We start from the raw sequence: 19,233 nt of genomic DNA, 5'->3' as shown, positions 1-19,233 counted from the left end.
CATTACCCTATCTCTGGTTTGACTACGTTGGCTGAGTAGCAGGCCGCACCTACCACAGCTCAATGGCCCATATCCTTTCAAGTGAAACAGTTATCTTTTCTTCTCTTCACAGTATTCACAATGGTACAGCAGTTTTAGTCAATACATGTAATCTAATTTATACAGTGCATGCAATAGTAGCTTTCAATCTCTTTACTAATGTCAGTTTAGTGGTGTAAGCATTTGTGAGGGTGACATGTAAATTTAAGTAACTTTATTATTTAGTATTTTATAATACATTCAGTTCAAGAACAGTCTACCAAGCTTGACTAAAAACAAGGCAAAAAATACAAGTGAGTTGTGTGGCATTGTTTTATGAACCCATCTGAGGGACTGGGACTAGTGGGGCAGATACAAAAGTCATGTATAGAACTGCCAACTTGTTTGGCAAAGGGAGTCAATAGTTGAAATTCTATACATTGCATTTTTATCTGTAACATTCTAAAATGTTGCACCCTCTTGAATAAGCCCCAGTTGTATGGGCCACCTTCACTCTGCAGGTGGGAATATACATTTTCCCCTAACCACTGATAGGGGGGTCATTACACTATTAAAGTTCAAATCTGATTGGGGGTACAGAAGGGTTAACTGATCCTAGATCTGTGGTTAGGGGCAAATTCTGAGCCCGTTGGTCCATTGATTGGCAATAGTAAGGTCCTGAGCAATGTGGTTAAAAGTGGTTTACACCACAAACACTCCTTCCCTTCTACATACCTTAACTCAGACACACTCCACTGATCCAGGTTAATAGGTCATAGGAGCCCATTTCTGTTCACAAACAGTTCACTTCTGTTAAACTTTCCCTGTAAGTGTTCAACTGTAGGTGACTCCATACATGCATGGGCTATTGACTTAGAAATATCATAACAGATTGTCATATTTGTCTTTACATTATCTTAAAACATTTGAGGGTCATGGCCTGAAAAGAAAGAAGCGCTGAATACCACCATCACTGAACGTTAGTTGCATTTCACAGCAGCAAGATTGACATATGGATTAACAGCTCAGACTGCAGATTCATTTGAATTAGGATGTTGAGTCAGTCTAAGAATTAGATTATTTACAATCAAAAGCAGACGATCTCCTGGGGATGTTTACCGAATGATTACCATTCAAAACAAATATGTTTTATAAGAAATCAATGAAAAAAAACCCTGGTCTGTTCCTTCGGGTGACAATGCATTCAGAACATTTGCCTTATTGGCCTGAGACAGACCAGTTTCAGATAGAGCACAAAGAGTGCGCTTCTTTGATGTGCCAGGGCGTGAATTAAGTTCAAGCCTTCACTTTGAACAAGACACCACGTGCACGAGGCAGTGTCTGTAATGCAGCTGCAATATGCAAGCAGTCCAACATTGTGATGCTCTAAATATCCCTATGGCAAACTAAGTATCATACGGCCACATTATTTGTATTTTTTTAAACACATTTGATCATTTTAAATTCTTTAATATAAAAAAAATAAGACTTTGATATCTGTTGAGTGTAGTAGACCTTCCTAAAAAACCACTCACCCCCCTCTCTGCCAAGTGCAGTGCAATTTCAATAACAAAGAGAAAACAGCCTGCCTTCTTTTTTTTTTATCATCCAGACAAAGGCCAATCAGGCAGGGCAATCGTTCCCTACTCCACATGCAAAAGGAAAAGGGAGGAGAGAAGGAGAAAAGAGGGAGGGAGGACAGTGGGGAAAGATGGGGTCTTTTTGACATCCCTGCAGCCCCCACTCCTACCAGCCCATTTCCAGTCCAATTCTGGGAATAAATTAATAAGCGGTCACACAATAGCATCGGTCAGGTGGTGAGTGTGAGTGAGTGTGTACATGCGTGCACGTGTTTGTGTGTGAGACGTTAAGGAGAAAAGTGATGGTCAGAATGTGTGTATTTAGGTAGACATGTTATACAAAGGGAACCCTTGTCTGTGTGTATCAGTATGTCTGTGGTGAATTAGTGCAGTGAGCGGAGATCCATTTTGCAGTGGCAGGGGAAGGACGGTGAGTGGAAGGTGGGGGACACTGAGGTGGGGGTACGAGATGTGGCACGGTGGGCGTGGGCCAGTTAGAAGCGGATGAAGGTGGCATCGATCTGGCGTACGGTGGGCAGCGCCAGCATGATCTTCCTGCGGTATTGGGGGTCCTTCTGTAAGGGGTTCCTCTCCAGGTACACCGTCTCCAGGGCCTTGGAGCTCTTCAGCTCATCCAGATCTGACCAGTTCTCTATCTGATTATCATTCATCTGGGAGGGAGGGGGGGGGTGTTAGAGATTTCATATATGACATAAAGAAGTTATCTGCAGCCTTGGACATATCTATTTCTCGAACAACTGACAGTGATCTACTTTAAAAAATGACTCATCCATGCTACATCCCTCCTTTCAATCTCTCCTTCCCTCTTACCCAGAACTCCTGTAGGTCTGTTAAATGGCTGATGTTTTCAATTTTCTTCACCCGGTTGGCTGCGATGTCCAGAGTTGTCAGCTTTTTCTGTATGTGGACAAACAGCATAAATTGAGTCACCACTTTAAATATTTTCAAATAGTTGCTATTAAACTAGTGTGCAGACATGTTAAGTCATAATTTTACAATAACTACAGTTGAAGTCGGAAGTTTAAATGTATTTGGCTAAGGTGTATGTAAACTCAGTTTCTCACAATTCCTGACATTAAATCCTAGTAAAAATTCCCTGTCTTAGGTCAGTTAGGATCACCACTTTATTTTAAGAATGTGAAATGTCAGAATAATGGTAGAGAGAATGAGTTATTTGAGCTTTTATTTATTTCGTCACATTCCCAGTGGATCAGAAGTTTATACATACACTCAATTACTATTTGGTAGCATTGCCTTTAAATTGTTGAACTTGGGTCAAATGTTTTGGGTAGCCTTCCACAAGCTTCCCACAATAAGTTGGGTGAATTTTGGCCCATTCCTCCTGACAGAGCTGGTGTAACTGAGTCAGGTTTATAGGCCTCCTTGCTCACACACTTTTTCAGTTCTACCCCCCAAAAATATGGGATTGAGGTCAGGGCTTTGTGATGGCCACTCCAATACCTTGACCTTGTTGTCCTTAAGCCAGTTTGCCAGAACTTTGGAAGTATGCTTGGGGTTATTGTCCATTTGGAAGACCCATTTGCAACCAAGCTTTAACTTCCTGACTGATGTCTTGAGATGTTGCTTCAACATATCCACAACATTTTCCATCCCTCATGATGCCATCTATTTTGTGAAGTGCACCAGTCCCTCCTGCAGCAAAGCACCCCAACAACATGATGCTGCCACCCCTGTGCTTCACGGTTGGGATGGTGTTTTTCGGCTTGTAAGCCTCCACCTTTGTCCTCCAAACATAACAATGGTCATTATGGCCAAACAGTTCTATTTTTGTTTCATCAGACCAGAGGACATTTCTCCAAAAACTATGATCTTTGTCCCCATGCGCAGTTGCAAACCGTAGTCTGGCTTTTTTAAATGGTGGTTTCCTCCAGCATCTTCACAACGTCCTTTGCTGTTGTTCTGGGATTGATTTGCACATTTCGCACCAAAGTACGTTCATCTCTAGGAGACAGAACGCGTCTCCTTCCTGAGCGGTGTGACGGCTGCGTGGTCCCATGGTGTTTTTACTTACGTACTATTGTTTGTACAGATGAATGTGGTACCTTCAGGCATTTGGAAATTGCTCCCAAGGATGAACCAGGCTTGTGGAGGTCTACCATTTGTTTTCTGAGGTCTTGGCTGATTTCTTTAGATTTTCACATGATGTCAAGCAAAGAGGCACTGAGTTTGAAGGTAGGTCTTGAAATACATCCACAGGTACACCTCCAATGGACTCAAATTATGTCAATTAGCCTATCAGAAGCTTCTAAAGCCATGACATTTTCTGGAATTTTCCAAGCTGTTTAAAGATACAGTCAACTTAGTGTATGTTAACTACTGACCCACTGGAATTGTTATACAGTGGATTATAAATGAAATAATCTGTCTGTAGACAATTCTTGTAAAAATGACTTGTGTCATGCACAAAGTAGATGTCCTAACCGACTTGCCAAAACTATAGTTTGTTAACAAGAAATGCGTGAAGTGGTTAAAACGAGTTTTAATGACTCCAACCTAAATGTATGTAAACTTCCGACTTCAACATGTTAAAGAAAAATAAATGAACTAGGCAAGTGAGTAAAGAACACATTCTTATTTACAATGACGCCTACAACGGCCAAACAGACTGCGCTGGGCCAATTGGGTGTCCCATAGGGCGGCGCACAATCACGCCCATTTGCGATACAGCCTGGATTCAAACCAGGGTGTCTATAATGACCCCTCTAGCACTGAGATGCAGTGCCTTAGACACCCCCATGTAAATCGGACATGATTCTTTTTTAGATAAAACATATCTTTTATAAAGTACATTGTATAATCTACCTGCAGTGAAGCCGCTAAACATTTACATAAAGTCATCTAGCAGACTCCCACCACATTACTTCATTAGGGATCCATAAATATTGCATTCCTGCTCTAATTTTATTGATCGCCATGGCAACGTGCATGGCCCTACAGTTGTGCAGGTTGCAGTTGACTCACGTTGTTCTCCAGGCCCTCGATGACCTCGATGCCATTGTGACTCAGGTAGAGCTCCTTCAGGTTGACCAGACCCTGCAGACCCTCCATCTTGGTGATGCGGTTACTCTGGAGGAAAGACGACAACACAACATCCACTTGTCTTCAATATTGTACCGTCTTCACGAGTAGATGTACTGCTACTGAATAGGGTCACTAAACACAAGCATTTGCGTGTTACAAATGCTGCAGTCTATGACTCGTTGTCCCACTGAACACAAAACTGAAGACTGAGGAAGTGGCAGACACTGTTAAGCCACTGCGTGTGTGTGTGTGTGTACCTGGATGCTAAGGACTGTCAGATTGTGTAGGCCCTCCAGATGCTGAAACTGCGTGATCTTGTTGGTGCCCAGAAACAGACTTGTCAAGGAGGACAGCGAGTCCAAATTCTCAATTACCTGGAAACACGCAAAAAGCCACACACACAAACGTTAGATCAATCAAGTCTTTGCGGCAACAATGACTCTTTCTGTTCCAAGTGGCTGCCAATTGAGAGACGTGCAGACTTGGAGTAAGCAGAGCATAAGTGTAAAAAACATTAACACCTTCCTAATATTGAGCTGCACACCACCTCAGAACAGCCTCAAAGCATCTGGGTATGGACTGTACAAGGTGTCGAAAGTGTCCCACAGGGACGCTGGCACATGTTGACTCCAAATGCTTCCCACAATTGTGTCAAGTTGGCTGAATGTCCTTTAGGTGGTGGACCATTCTTGATACACACGGCAAACTGTTGAGAGTGAGAAACCCAACAGCATTGCAGATCTTGACACAAACTGGTGCGCAGGGCACCTACTACCATACCCCATTCAAAGGCACCTATCTCTTGTGGTCTTGCCCATTCACCCTCCGAATTGTACACAAACAATTCATGTCTCAAATTGTCACAAGGCTTAAAAATCCTTCTTCAACCCATCTCCTCCCTTTGTCTACACTGATGGAAGGGGATTTAATAAGTGACACCCCTAGAGACTTTTTCCACATTGTAACTTAACAAAGTAGGATTAAATTATCTACAAAATACTCTGTCAAAGTGAAAGATTTATAAAATGTAAATAAAAGTCTAAATAAAAATATCTTGATTAGATAAGTATTCAACCCCGAGTCAATACATGGAATCACCTTGGGCAGCGAGGTGACAGCTGCGAGTCTTTCTGGGTAAGTCTTAAAGCTTTGCACACCTGGATTGTACAATATTTGCAGATTATTTTTTACAATTCTTCAAGGTCTGTCAAGTTGGTTGTTGAAGTCTTGCCATAGATTTAAGCCGGTTTAAGTCAACATTTTAACTAGGGCACTCAGGAACATTCAATGTTGGTTTGGGAAGCAACTCCAATTTATTAGGTACACCCATTTAGTACCGTGTCGGACCCTTTGCCGCCAGATCAGCTCGGAATACGTCGGGACACGGAGTTCAAATCATTGTTCAATTGCTATCAAGGGACTTAACTTGTGCCAGGAAAACATTCCACACACCCATTCACCACAGCCACGAGCCTGTACCGTTGACAACAGGCAGGATGGGTCCATGGACTCATGCTGCTTACGCCAAAACTTGACTCTCGCATCTAAAACAAACCGGGATTTGTCTTTCCACTCAAATTGTCCAGTGTTGGTGATCGTGCACCCACTGGAGCCGTGATGTTTCTTCTTGTTTTTAGCTGACAGGAGTTGAACCCGGTGTGGTCGTAACAGCCCATCCATGACAAGGTTCAACAAGTTGTGCAAGCCGAGATGCCGTTCTACACACCACTGTTTGCCCACAGGACCGCCGCTGACTGAATGTTTGTGTTGCACTATTCTCGGCAAACCCTCGACATTGTCGTGCATGAAAAGCCCAGGAGGGCGGCCGTTTGAGATACTGGATACGGCAGGCCTGGCACCGATGATCATACCACGTTCAAAGTCGCTTAGGTCATATGTTTTGCCAATTCTAACGTTCGATTGCAAGCCATGGCCACGTGACTATAGGAGCAATCAATTTTCGTGAACAAGGTGGTGTACCGAATAAAAACAGGCCACATTGTAAATTTGGCCATGTGTTTTAGGCTATTGTCCTGCTGAAAAGGTGAATTAATCGCCCAGTGTCTGTTGGAAAGCAGACTGAACCAAGGTTTTCCTCTAGGATTTTGCCTGTGCTTAGCTCTATTCCATTGCTTTTTATCATAAAACACTCCCCAATCCTTGCCGATGACATGCATACCCATAACATGATGCAGCCACCACGATTGAACATTAAGAGTGGAGCTAAGGGATTTACCCCAAACATGACACTTTGTATTCAGGACATGAAGTTAATTTCTTTGCCACATTTCTTGCAGTTTAGTGCCTTACTGTAAAAAGGATGCATGTTTTAGAATATTTCTATTCTGTACAGGCTTCATATCACAGCCATTAAACTCTGTTTTGGCCTCATGGTGAAATCCCTGAGCAGTTTCCTTCCGTTCCGGCAACTGAGTTAGGAAGGATGCCATCCGAAGTGTAATTAATAACTTACATGCTTTTTTTGCAAAAGCTTAACAAGTCACATAATAAGTAGCATGGACTGTGTGCAATAAGTGTTTTACATGATTTGACTACCTCATCTCTGTACCCAAAACACATACAAATAATGGTAAGGTCCCTCAGTCGAGCAGTGAAATTCAACCAAAGACCAGGGAGGTTTTCCAATGACTCACAACATTGCACACATTGAACGTCCCGTTCAACATGTTGAAGTTATTCATTACACTTTGGATTGTGAAACAATACACCCAGTCACTACAAAGATACAGGTGTCCTTCCTAACTCAGTTGCAGGAGAGGAAGGAAACCGCTCAGGGATTTCACCATGAGGCCAATGGTCACTTTAAAACAGTTAGAGTTTAATGGCTTTGATAAGAGAAAAATGAAGGACAGATCAACAACATTGTACTTACTCCACAATACTAACCTAATTGACAGAGTAAAAAGAATGAAGCAGAATAAAACATTCAAAAACATGCATTCTGTTTGCAATAAGGCACTAAAGTAAAACTGCAAAAAATGTGGCAATTTTTTAAACTTTATGTCCTGAATACAAAGCGCTATGTTTGGGGCAAATCCACAACACATCACTGAGTACCACGCTTCATATTCAATCCCACCGCTGTCAATTGTTTTGGGGTGGCAGGTAGCCTAGTGGTTAGAGCATTGGGCCAGTAACCAAAAGTTTGCTAGATCGAATCCCCGAGCTGACAAGGTACAAATCTGTCGTTCTGCCCCTGAACCAGGCAGTTAACCCACTGTTCCCGGGTAGGCCGTCATTGTAAATTAGAATTTGTTCTTAACGGACTTGCCTATTTAAATAAAAAGGTTAAATCAAATAAAAATATAGATTTTAAGATATATTTTGAAGCATGGTGGTGGCTGCATTATGGGTATGCTTGTCATTGGCAAGGACTAGGGAGTTTATGATAAAATAAACAATAGGGCTAAGCACAGGCAAACTTCAGTCTGCTTTCCAACAGACACTGGGAGATGAGTTCACCTTTCAGCAGGACAACCTAAAATACAAGGCCAAATATACACTGAATGACTACATTGAATGTTCCTGAGTGGCCTAGTTACAGTTGCAGAAAGAATGGACAGAGAGAAGCAGGTGAGTAATGGCTGGTAGCGGTTGCGGCGGGAAGATCACAGCTGTCACATGATTATTGGATGAGGCACTCATTGTGATAGGACATCACACTGTGTTTGATATTATATCTTAGTCAATGATTTTGACAGAACAAACAGTATTTTTTTCTTCAAAACTGCGAATATCGCCAAAAAGCAAGGAGTTTGCATCTCTGCATACAAATTCTAAGCATATGTAATTGGTCGCACAAGCCCTGTAACCCCTGACCCTTGGCCTCTGTCTCACCCGGATGCGGTTAGAGCCCAGCTCCAGCATCTCCAGGCCGGTGAGATGGTCCAAATTGGCGATGTGGCTTATCTTGTTGTGCAGCAGGAATAGCTTCTTCAGCCCCGTCAGACGCTCCAGACCCTCCACCTTCCTCAGAAGATTGAAGGACACGTCCAGCTGGCTGGAGAGCAGAGTCAAAATAAATTCAGGTTTAATTCAACTTTACTGAGAGGAAACATTTTGTGCAAAATAGCACATGGAGTAACAAAGTGAATTTAGTTGTCAGTGTAACTGAGGAGAGGACACTTAATGGTTAGTAAAAGCTGGTCATCGAGGCAACCGCAAGGTCAGCTGATAGGAAGGTAAACACTGGTGTGTATGCATGCATTTATGTACAGTACCAGTCAAATTTGGACAAACCTACATTGTAGAATAATAGTGAAGACACCAGAACTATGAAATAACACATATTGAATCATGTACTAACCTAACAAGTGTTAAACAAATCAGAATATATTTGAGATTCTTCAAAGTAAACCCTTTGCCTTGATGACAGCTTTAAAATAATCTTTGCATTCTCTCAACCAGCTTCATGAGGGATGCTTTTCCAACTGTCTTGAAGGAGTTCCCACATATGCTGAGCACTTGTTGGCTGATTTTCCTTCACTCTGCAGTCCAACTCATCCCAAACCATCTCAATTGGGTTGAGGTCAGGTCATCTTATGCAGCACTCCATCACTGTCCTTTTTGGTCAAATAGTCCGTACACACCCTGGAGGTGTATTTTGGGTCATTGTTTCACTAAACGCAAACCAAATGGGATGTAATCGCTGCAGAATGCTGTGGTAGCCATGCTGGTTAAGTGTGCTTTGAATTCTAAATAAATCTCAGACAGTGTCACCACAAAAATCACCCCACACCATCACACCTCCTCGATGTTTCACGGTGGGAACCACACAAGATCATCCGTTCACATGGGGGTTAGAACCAAAAATCTCTAATTTGGACTCATCAGACCAAAGAACAGATTTCCACTGGTCTAATGTCCATTGCTCATTGTTTCTTGGCCCAAGCAAGTCTCTTCTTCTTGGTGTCCTTTAGTAGTGGTTTCTTTGCATCAATTGGACTCTGAAGGCCTGATTCACGCAGTCTGTCTGTTACTTGAACTCTGAAGAATTTATTTGGGCTGCAATTTCTGAGGAACTTATCCTCTGCAGCAGAGGTAACTCTGAGTCTTCCTTTCCTGTGGCGGTCCTTCATCATAGCGCTTGATGGTTTTTGCGACTGCAACTGAAGAAAATGTCAAAGTTCTTGAAATTTAAGATTGAACGACCATGTCTTAAAGTAATAATGGACTGTCGTTTCTCTTTGCTTATTTGAGCTGTTCTTGGCATAATATAGACTTGGTATTTTACCAAATAGAACCATCTTCTGTATACCCCCCCCTACCATGTCACAACACAACCGATTGGCTCAAACGCATTAAGGAAAGAAATTCGACAAATTAACAAGGAACTGTTAATTGAAATGCATTCCAGGTGACTACCTCATTAAGCTGATTGAGAGAATGCCAAGAGGGTGCAAAGCTGTCATCAAGGCAAAGGGTGGCCATTTTGATTTCTTCAGTATTATTCTACAACGTAGAAAATAGTACAAATAAAGAAAAACCCTGGAATGAGTAGGTGTGTCCACACTTTTGACTGGTACTGTATGGGTCAGACTCACTCCAGTTCTGTGAGGGTCTGCAGGTTCTCAAGTTTGCGGATTTGGTTGTCGTAGAGATCCAGCTCCTTCAGAGTCACTAACGTCTCCAGGTTCTCAATGTTTTTGATCAGGTTCTGCCTTAGAGAGAGCGTCTGGAGACACGCAAACATTCAGCGTTAGTTAATCTAGTCATTCTGTTTGTGCAGACAGTCTCCTTTACCCAAGGGTGATTTTCATATATGTTTTCTATAAATAGCTATATGATGTTTTTAGAAATCATACTGTATGGGTGAAGGACTGACAGTAGTCAACCTACTGACCTTAGCCTTCCTCAACACCTCCAATCCCTCAATCTTCCCAATCCTACAGTGGACAAGATCAACATCCTGTGAAGAGAGGTATGTGTGTTAGGTAGAGAACTAAATTGGAACACCATTCATAATTGTTATGGCAACACTAATTCCCATCCCTCCATCACCTCTTCCTCTGGGTCCAAGGTTATGGTATCCATATCAACGGGAGACTCCTCTTTAACTGTGTACAAAGAGAAAAGACATTTCAAGAAGTGATTTGTAACACAGCATCTAGGCCTAACTAGAGTAGCATGTACTAGCTACAACAGTACAAAATGTTCTCAAATCAAATTGTATTCGTCACATGCGCCTAATACAACAGTTTACTTACAAGCCCCCAACCAACTTTGTAGTTTAAAAAAAAATACAGATAAGATTAAGATGAAAGTAACAACTAATTAAAGTGCAGCAGTAAAACAATAGCGAGTCCATATACAGGGGGTACCAGTACAGAGTCAATGTGCGGTGGCACCGGTTAGTTGAGGTAGTATGTACATGTGGGTATAGTTATTGAAGTGACTATGTATAGATGCAACAGAGTAGAAGCTGTGTAAAGGGGGGGTGGGGGAGCAATGCAAAAAGTCTGAGTAGCCATTTGATTAGGTGTTCAGCAGACTTATGGCTTGGGAGTAGAAGCTGTTTAAAAGCATCTTGGACCGAGACTTTGCGCTCCGGTACCGCTGCCATGCGGTAGCAGAGAGAACAGTCTATGACGACTAGGGTGGCTGGAGTCTTTGACAATTTTTAGGGCCTTCCTCCAACACCGCCTAGTATAGAGGTCCTGGATGGCAAGAAGCTTGACGTACTGGGCCGTACGCACTACCCTCTGTAGTGCCTTGTGGTCAGAGGCCGAGCAGTTGCCATACTAGGCAGTGATGCTCTCGATGGTGTAGCTGTAGAACCTTTTGAGGATCTGAGGACCCATGCCAAATCTTTTCAGTCTCCTGAGGGGGAAGAGGTGCTGTCGTGCCCTCTTCACGACTGTCTTGGTGTGCTTGGACCATGTTAGTTTGTTAGTGAAGTGGACACCAAGGAAGGAACTTGAAGCGCTCAACCTGCCTCAATACAGCCCTGTCGATGAGAATGGGGGCGTGTTCGGTCCTCTTTTTTCCAGTAGTCCACAATCACCTCCGTTGTCTTGATCATATTGAGGCCAGGTCTCTGACCTCCTCCCTATAGGGCGTCTCGTCGTTGTTTGGGCCTCCCACTGTTGTGTCATCTGCAAATTGAATGGTGTTGGAGTCGTGCAGTCATGAGTGAACAGGGAGTACAGGAGGGGACAAAACACACACCTGAAGGGCCCCTGTGTTGCGGATCAGCGTGGCAGGATGTGTTACCTACCCTTACCACCTGGGGGCCGCCCGTCAGGAAGTCCAGGATCCAGTTGCATAGGGAGGTGTTTAGTCCCAGGGTCCTTAGCTTATTGATGAGCTTTGAGGGCACTAGTGTTGAACACTGAGCTCTAGTCAATGAATAGCATTCATAGTTGTTCCTTTTGCCCAGATGGGAAAGGGCAGTGTGGAGTGCAATAGAGATTGCATCATCTGTGGATCTGTTGGGATGGTATGCAAATTGGAGTGGGTCCAGGGTTTCTGGGATAATAGTGATGTGAGCCATGACCAGCCTTTCAAAGCACTTCATGGCTACAGACGTGAGTGCTACGGGTCGGTAGTCATTTAGGGAGGTTAACTTAGTGTTCTTGGGCACAGGCACTATGGTGGTCTGCTTGAAACATGTTGGTATTACAGACTCAGACAGGGAGAAGTTGAACTTGCCAGTGAAATGCGCATGCTTAGAGTACACGTCCTGGTAATCCGCCTGGCCCTGCGGCCTTGTGAATGTTGACCTGTTTAAAGGTCTTACTCACATCGGCTGCGGAGAGTGTAATCGCACAGTCGTCCGGAACAGATGGGGCTCTTATGCATGTTGCAGTGTTATTTGCCTCGAAGCGAGCATCGAAGTTAATCTTGGGCAGGTCGCAGTTGTTCTCAACTGGCCTACCTAGTTAAATAAAGGTGGGGAAAAAAATGTTTAAAAAATAGTTTAGCTTGTCTGGTATGCTCGTGTCACTGGGCAGCTCTCGACTGTGCTTCCCTTTGTAGTCTGTAATGGTTTGCAAGCCCTGCCACATCCGACGAGCGTCAGAGCCGGTTTAGTACGAGACAATCTTAGTCCTGTATTGATGCTTTGCCTGTTTGATGGTTTGTCTGAGGGCATAGCGGGATTTCCTATTAACTTCCGGGTAATTTTTTTAATTCACCTTTATTTAACCAGGTAGGCCAGTTGAGAACAAGTTCTCATTTACAACCGTGACCTGGCTAAGATAAAGCAAAGCGACACAAACAACAGAGTTACACATGGAATAAACAAACGTACAGTCAATAACACAATGGGTTAGAGTCCCGCTCCTTGAAAGTGGCAGCTCTAGTCTTTAGGTCAGTGCTGATGAGGCCTGTAATCCATGGCTTCTGGTTGGGCTATGTACGTACGGCCACTGTGGGGAGGATGTCGTCGATGCACTTACACTTATTGATGAAGCCAATGACTGATATGGTGTACTCCTCAATGCCATTGGAGGAATCCCAGAACATATTCCAGTCTGTGCTAGCAAAACAGTCCTGTAGCTTAGCATCTGCTTCATCTGACCACTTTTTATTGATCTAGTCACTGGTGCTTCCTGCTTTCAGTCAGATTCAAATCAAAATATTTTTGTTCAGTTTGTGCCAACTGAGCATGACTTGACACTTTACTTGTGTATAACCTTACCCTGTATACTTGCATAACATAATATTTAATTTGCAGAGCGCATTTCCCAAATTAAATTCACATAAGGTAGCAAACAAAAACAGCATTGATTCATCAACAAGTAGAAAAAAAGTCACAATACATCAATACATGACCTACTAATGCAAAAGAGACTTTATGCAAATTAAGTGATCAAACATTAATAGCTAGGTTCTCAGTTAAGTTTTAAATTAGGAAATTGAAGCGGCCTCCTTGACATGTACAGGTAGGCCCCACCTGTGGCAGGAGGCTGGTTCAGGTCTACCTCCCCGTTGATGCTCTTCCTCCTGGTCTCATCATCTCCTGACTCCTCTGACTCTCCCTTCCGGTCCACTGCACACAGAACAGATGGGAAGGAACAGCCTGGGTCAGTTCAATGTAGTTTGAACATTATCACAGTTGTAGCCATGGATGAGTCATGAAAACTAAAGCGCCCATGTAGCAGGCTCACATGATCGGACCCGCTGTCTGCAAACTACTGCTAGCTGATCAGTAGAAGTAGAAACGTATTTATACTTAGCTAAACCTTGTTTTGAAGTTAACTATATACATTAGCTAGTATGGTTATTTTCGTATGTGTCTGTCTGACAGTTTGAATTAGATGTTGGAAGATATTGAAAGCAACATTTCCACGCTAGGTGACTGGCCAGCAAGGGCCGACCAACCAGCTAGCTAGAGTAGCTTGATAGACCAATCACCATGAGATGTTCCCATTTCAACTACACTCAGTTGCTAGGCTAACTTGCTTTAAGTGGATGAGTCGGTCATTATTTGTTATATAGTTAATGTTAGCTAACTATAAAACAACATAGGAGGATGACATTTACCTAGGTACAGAAAAACCACGTTGGCTAGTACTAGTAGCTAGATAAATGCTAGCGAACGTAAACAACTTATTGAATGACATAGCTAGCTACTGCCACTGGTGGCTAACAACATTAGCTAGATAGCATGTCCACGGAGGGAAGGGCAAAGTAGCACAAAATAACATCCCCTGCAAGGGGGGGGGGTTCAATAATAAATAGTTAAATATATATTTAACCACCCTCATGAAAAACTATTTGTGATGCAATATTTTAAATTGTCACTCACCTTCCATCTCTTGAGGCTCTCCAACAGACAGGGTAGCCATATTTGTTTCCGATAACTCTCCCTTTTTAATTGACAATCTCCTCAGCCAATCAGGAGGCTGCATGTTTGATGCGGGCTCTGCCTTCAGAAGGGGTGCGTCACTGACCACAATAGACATTTATCCGTTTGTTAGCGATATTCAAGATCACATTTGAATCCCGAAAATAGACCAAATATGAATGTTTAAACTGGAAAATATAAGAACTGCGACACTTTCACAAAGAGCAGTTTAATTGCACTTTTTGACCACAGGATGGTGCCAATCACACATATTCCTGCACAACAGCACGCCACAATCACACCTGCACAAGAGGATACACATCAACAAGGGCAGATAAATAAAATAAGAATAGAGTGTTTAAGGGAAGGTCATCCATAACCAGAAACATACTATAGGTGGATGGTGTATATTTTCAAAACAATGAGTTGATGTACTTCCCTAGTAGGTGTCATGACTTTCCTTTCCTTAATCTGATGAATGTTATTTATCTAATCAACTGTGTTTGTTTAATTGTTACCAGATTGAAATAATCATGTAACAATTAACTCATTAGGAATTTGGGGCACCATGAGAGCGATTGTTTAAAGAGTTACCTGAATTAAATCACATCCATCAAAGAGTCAAAACAGTTCATCCTAACTTTGTATCATATCATCATTCTGAACAGTCATAATCTCTTGCATCTGCAACAAAAAAAAAACAGCACTACACATATTGGTTTAGTTATTTATTTACTAGCTAACTAAATGATAACACCGGATAAACAAACACACTTAATACATTAGAAACTGGTCCCTAGCAGACTGACACTATATGGTGGCTTTTTATAAAAGACATGGAGAGGGGGAGAGAGAGAGAGGGACTGAGACATAATACTTTGGTAGATTTATAAACTACTCTCACAGTAATCATATACTTTGCACATGAACCTTCTCCCTTTTGGAGTAAGCCAAGCCTTCTTGGAAAGGGTTTGGTTGGGCCTTTCCACGGCACGCTTGTAATGCTCTGATTTTCTTCTCCCCCACCCCCCCCTTCTTTGAAGATAGGCTAGCCAGCCGTGTCGATGGTTCCCATTGAGGGATGAGAGTAGTAGAATACGGTGATGTGAGAAGAGTTGTATAAGAGGATGGTTTGAAGAGTAGTAGAATGGTCCCACTTCAATTCGCTTTTCTAGAAACTTTACTTAGGACAGCTAATCAGCCGTACCAGTGATATTGTCTCTACCTCGTGTTGAGATTTCAAACCACTTTGGACGTGACCTGTAGCTACACACCTCTTTGTTCTGAATGTTAATTTCTTTACCAATCCTTTTATGCACTCTGGTCGAAAGGGACTGTTCCGTCAGGCTGACACACTCTGACCTCACTCGGGGCGTGGCTACTTACTGTGCAAAGTTTTTGAAAACAAATTCTCTTATGGCTACAAAAATCACATCCCTATCCTAGCAAAAACACATTCATTGTTTTTCATATTTCATGCACAACGTATGGATGGAGACTTCGTACATGTAGTGTATATACTTTAAGTTACAGTATTTCCTCTATAATATTTGTAATGACATCCCAAAATAACCAACAATAGTTTTCCATAGCTCGCCTCTAACCATTCCCCACATTTGCTGTGAGAAATATTGTTCCGGTATTCGCTTTAGAACATCTCTGGAGACAGAGCGCATTCCTTTGTGAATTTGAAGAGGGAGACCCTAGATCTCCTCTGTTTTAATTTACAACAGGGTGTGAGGCTGGTTTTCCATATGAAGTAAAGTACATGGAGTGAGACCGAGACGCTGCTGTTCTTGTTATCTTGACACAGATCTTTACTGTCCAAACAATATTCCCCTCCACTGCGTACCAGGCTTTATAGGCCCTCTTCAGACACACTGCTGGTGAATGGGACTACTTTACTCCAAACTCAGTGTAGTGCCGTCAGAACCACACAGTGGCAAAACTCTCTGGAGCATGTGTGGAATCAATCTTTAATATCCTCCCTGTGTATTACATGGATACCATAATATACTTTCCACTTAGATCATGCATCATGCTCTGTGAACACTTCTTTGTATGAGCTGCTAGCTACTTTGTGTCGTGTCTTTACTATCATTAATTTGAAGACATGGTTAAAGATTCTCTGTAATTAGTATTACGCGATCAACTGATTAATCATGTACATGTAATTAACTAGGAAGTCGGGGCACCAAAGAAAAATATTTATTTTACAAGGTTATAATTTCCTAATATAACCTTTCAGATATTTTCATATCTGATCCATAGTCTTCTGATTAATGAATTATTTACCTCACGTTAGTCTTATTCCAAACGTCGTAAATTGTTGGTTATCTGCACGAACTCAGTCTTCACTATGAGTCATCCATACATCAATTGTCTTAAATAATTTATTACTAACTAAGTAATTCACAGAAATGCATAAACAGTAAATATGGTTACAAGAAATGATAGGAGAATGTGCCCTAGTGGGCTAAACCGGCATCGCGGCTTGTTAGACAAAAAGGGGAAATGGAGGTCGACTAAGAAGTCACTACAGAGTGATAATTATAACAATTGAAATGCTAATCCTTTGCACTTGAACGCTCACTCATTCGGGAACAATTGCAATCAATATACACTGCTCAAAAAAATAAAGGGAACACTAAAATAACACATCCTAGATCTGAATTAATGAAATATTCTTATTAAATACTTTTTTCTTTACATAGTTGAACGTGCTGACAACAAAATCACACAAATGATCAATGGAAATCAAATTTATCAACCCATGGCGGTCTGGATTTGGAGTCACACTCAAAATTAAAGTGGAAAACCACACTATAGGCTGATCCAACTTTGATGTAATGTCCTTAAAACAAGTCAAAATGAGGCTCAGTAGTGTATGTGGCCTCCACGTGCCTGTATGACCTCCCTACAATGCCTGGGCATGCTCCTGATGAGGTGGCGGATGGTCTCCTGAGGGATCTCCTCCCAGACCTGGACTAAAGCATCCGCCAACTCCTGGACAGTCTGTGGTGCAACGTGGCGTTGGTGGATGGAGCGAGACATGATGTCCCAGATGTGCTCAATTGGATTCAGGTCTGGGGAACGGGCGGGCCAGTCCATAGCATCAATGCCTTCCTCTTGCAGGAACTGCCGACACACTCCAGCCACATGAGGTCCTATAGCATTGTCTTGCATTAGGAGGAACCCAGGGCCAACCGCACTAGCATATGGTCTCACAAGGGGTCTGAGGATCTCATCTCAGTACCTAATGGCAGTCAGGCTACCTCTGGCGAGCACATGGAGGGCTGTGCGGCCCCCCCAAAGAAATGCCACCACACACCATGACTGACCCACCACCAAACCGGTCATGCTGGAGGACGTTGCAGGCAGCAGAACGTTCTCCATGGCGTCTCCAGACTGTCACGTGCTCAGTGTGAACCTGCTTTCATCTGTGAAGAGCACAGGGCGCCAGTGGCGAATTTGCTAATCTTGGTGTTCTCTGGCAAATGCCAAACATCCTGCACGGTGTTGGGCTGTAAGCACAACCCCCACCTGTGGACGTCAGGCCCTCAATACCACCCTCATGGAGTCTGTTTCTGACCGTTTGAGCAGACACATGCACATTTGTGGCCTGCTGGAGGTCATTTTGCAGGGCTCTGGCAGTGCTCCTCCTTGCACAAAGGCAGAGGTAGCGGTCCTGCTGCTGGGTTGTTGCCCTCCTACAGCCTCCTCCACGTCTCTTGATGTACTGGCCTGTCTCCTGGTAGCGTCTCCATGCTCTGGACACTACGCTGACAGACAGCAAACTTTCTTGCTACAGCTTGCATTGATGTGCCATCCTGGATGAGCTGCACTACCTGAGCCACTTGTGTGGGTTGTAGACTCCGTCTCATGCTACCACTAGAGTGAAAGCACCGCCAGCATTCAAAAGTGACCAAAACATCAGCCAGGAAGCATAGGAACTGATTAGTGGTCTGTGGTCACCACCTGCAGAACCACTCCTTTATTGGGGGTGTCTTGCTAATTGCCTATAATTTCCACCCGTTGTCTATTCCATCTGCACAACAGCATGTGAAATGTATTGTCAATCAGTGTTGCTTTCTAAGTGGACAGTTTGATTTCACAGAAGTGTGATTGACTTGGAGTTACATTGTGTTGTTTAAGTGTTCCCTTTATTTTTTTGAGCAGTGTATATATATTTACGCTCAGTGTGTCGACTTGACCGCTGGTGAAAAGTTTATTTTGTAGAATTGTCCGTCTCTCTCCCTCTCGTGGTTATAGTGGATAGTTCAGTGACATTCATTCGTTTCATTATAGGAGTGGATCAGTGGTTCGTAACCTTGTTGGAGGTACTGAACCCCACCAGTTTCATATGCGCATTCACCGAACCCTTCTTAATTGGAAAAATAAAATATGATTTTTTCAAATTCAAAACATAGGTATATATTTCACTGGTGCACAAAATGAACCGTGCATCAACATCACTGTGTTCAAAGAACAAAATCACGAAAACATGATTTTCACACAAAAACAAAAACATAATAATGAATATTTACTGCAAATCAGTGACTTCTGCTGTTGCCTTTCAGAGACCAGTTCAGAAATGCACGGCTTCACCTTGGCAAGTGCCACTCATGTCATTTTCGCAACAAAGTCTGTTCCTTTTCTTATTTTTTATGTCCAGCATCCTCAAAAAGGATTGCTCGCAAAGATATGTTGTAACAAACGGTATGAAAATCTCCAGAGCTTTCTTAGCAATAACAGGGTACG

The 19,233-nt window shown here is 42.8% G+C and overlaps 1 protein-coding gene across 2 annotated transcripts; it reads right to left on the bottom strand.

Annotated features, from left to right (window-relative positions):
• Positions 1–238: 238 nt before the first annotated feature.
• On the bottom strand, positions 239–14,587 carry LOC110530217 (protein phosphatase 1 regulatory subunit 7). 2 transcript variants are annotated; one of them, XM_036985772.1, is made up of 10 exons: positions 14,434–14,587; positions 13,579–13,674; positions 10,683–10,738; positions 10,525–10,590; positions 10,226–10,356; positions 8,520–8,682; positions 4,919–5,035; positions 4,602–4,706; positions 2,430–2,516; positions 239–2,269 (listed from the first exon to the last, which is right to left on the bottom strand). In XM_036985772.1, the coding sequence occupies exons 1-10, from the start codon at positions 14,534–14,536 to the stop codon at positions 2,093–2,095; spliced, it is 1,101 nt and encodes a 366-aa protein (XP_036841667.1). In that variant the 5' UTR covers positions 14,537–14,587; the 3' UTR covers positions 239–2,092. The 2 variants fall into 2 exon arrangements, with proteins under 2 accessions (XP_036841667.1, XP_036841668.1); XM_036985773.1 differs by lacking the exons at positions 239–2,269; positions 2,430–2,516; positions 4,602–4,706; positions 4,919–5,035 and adding an exon at positions 7,480–8,160.
• Positions 14,588–19,233: the final 4,646 nt, after the last annotated feature.

Source organism: Oncorhynchus mykiss, chromosome 8 (assembly GCF_013265735.2).
Source record: "Oncorhynchus mykiss isolate Arlee chromosome 8, USDA_OmykA_1.1, whole genome shotgun sequence".
In the NCBI taxonomy this organism is placed as follows: Eukaryota; Metazoa; Chordata; class Actinopteri; order Salmoniformes; family Salmonidae; genus Oncorhynchus; species Oncorhynchus mykiss.
This window is presented reverse-complemented; position numbering and strand designations above follow the sequence as displayed.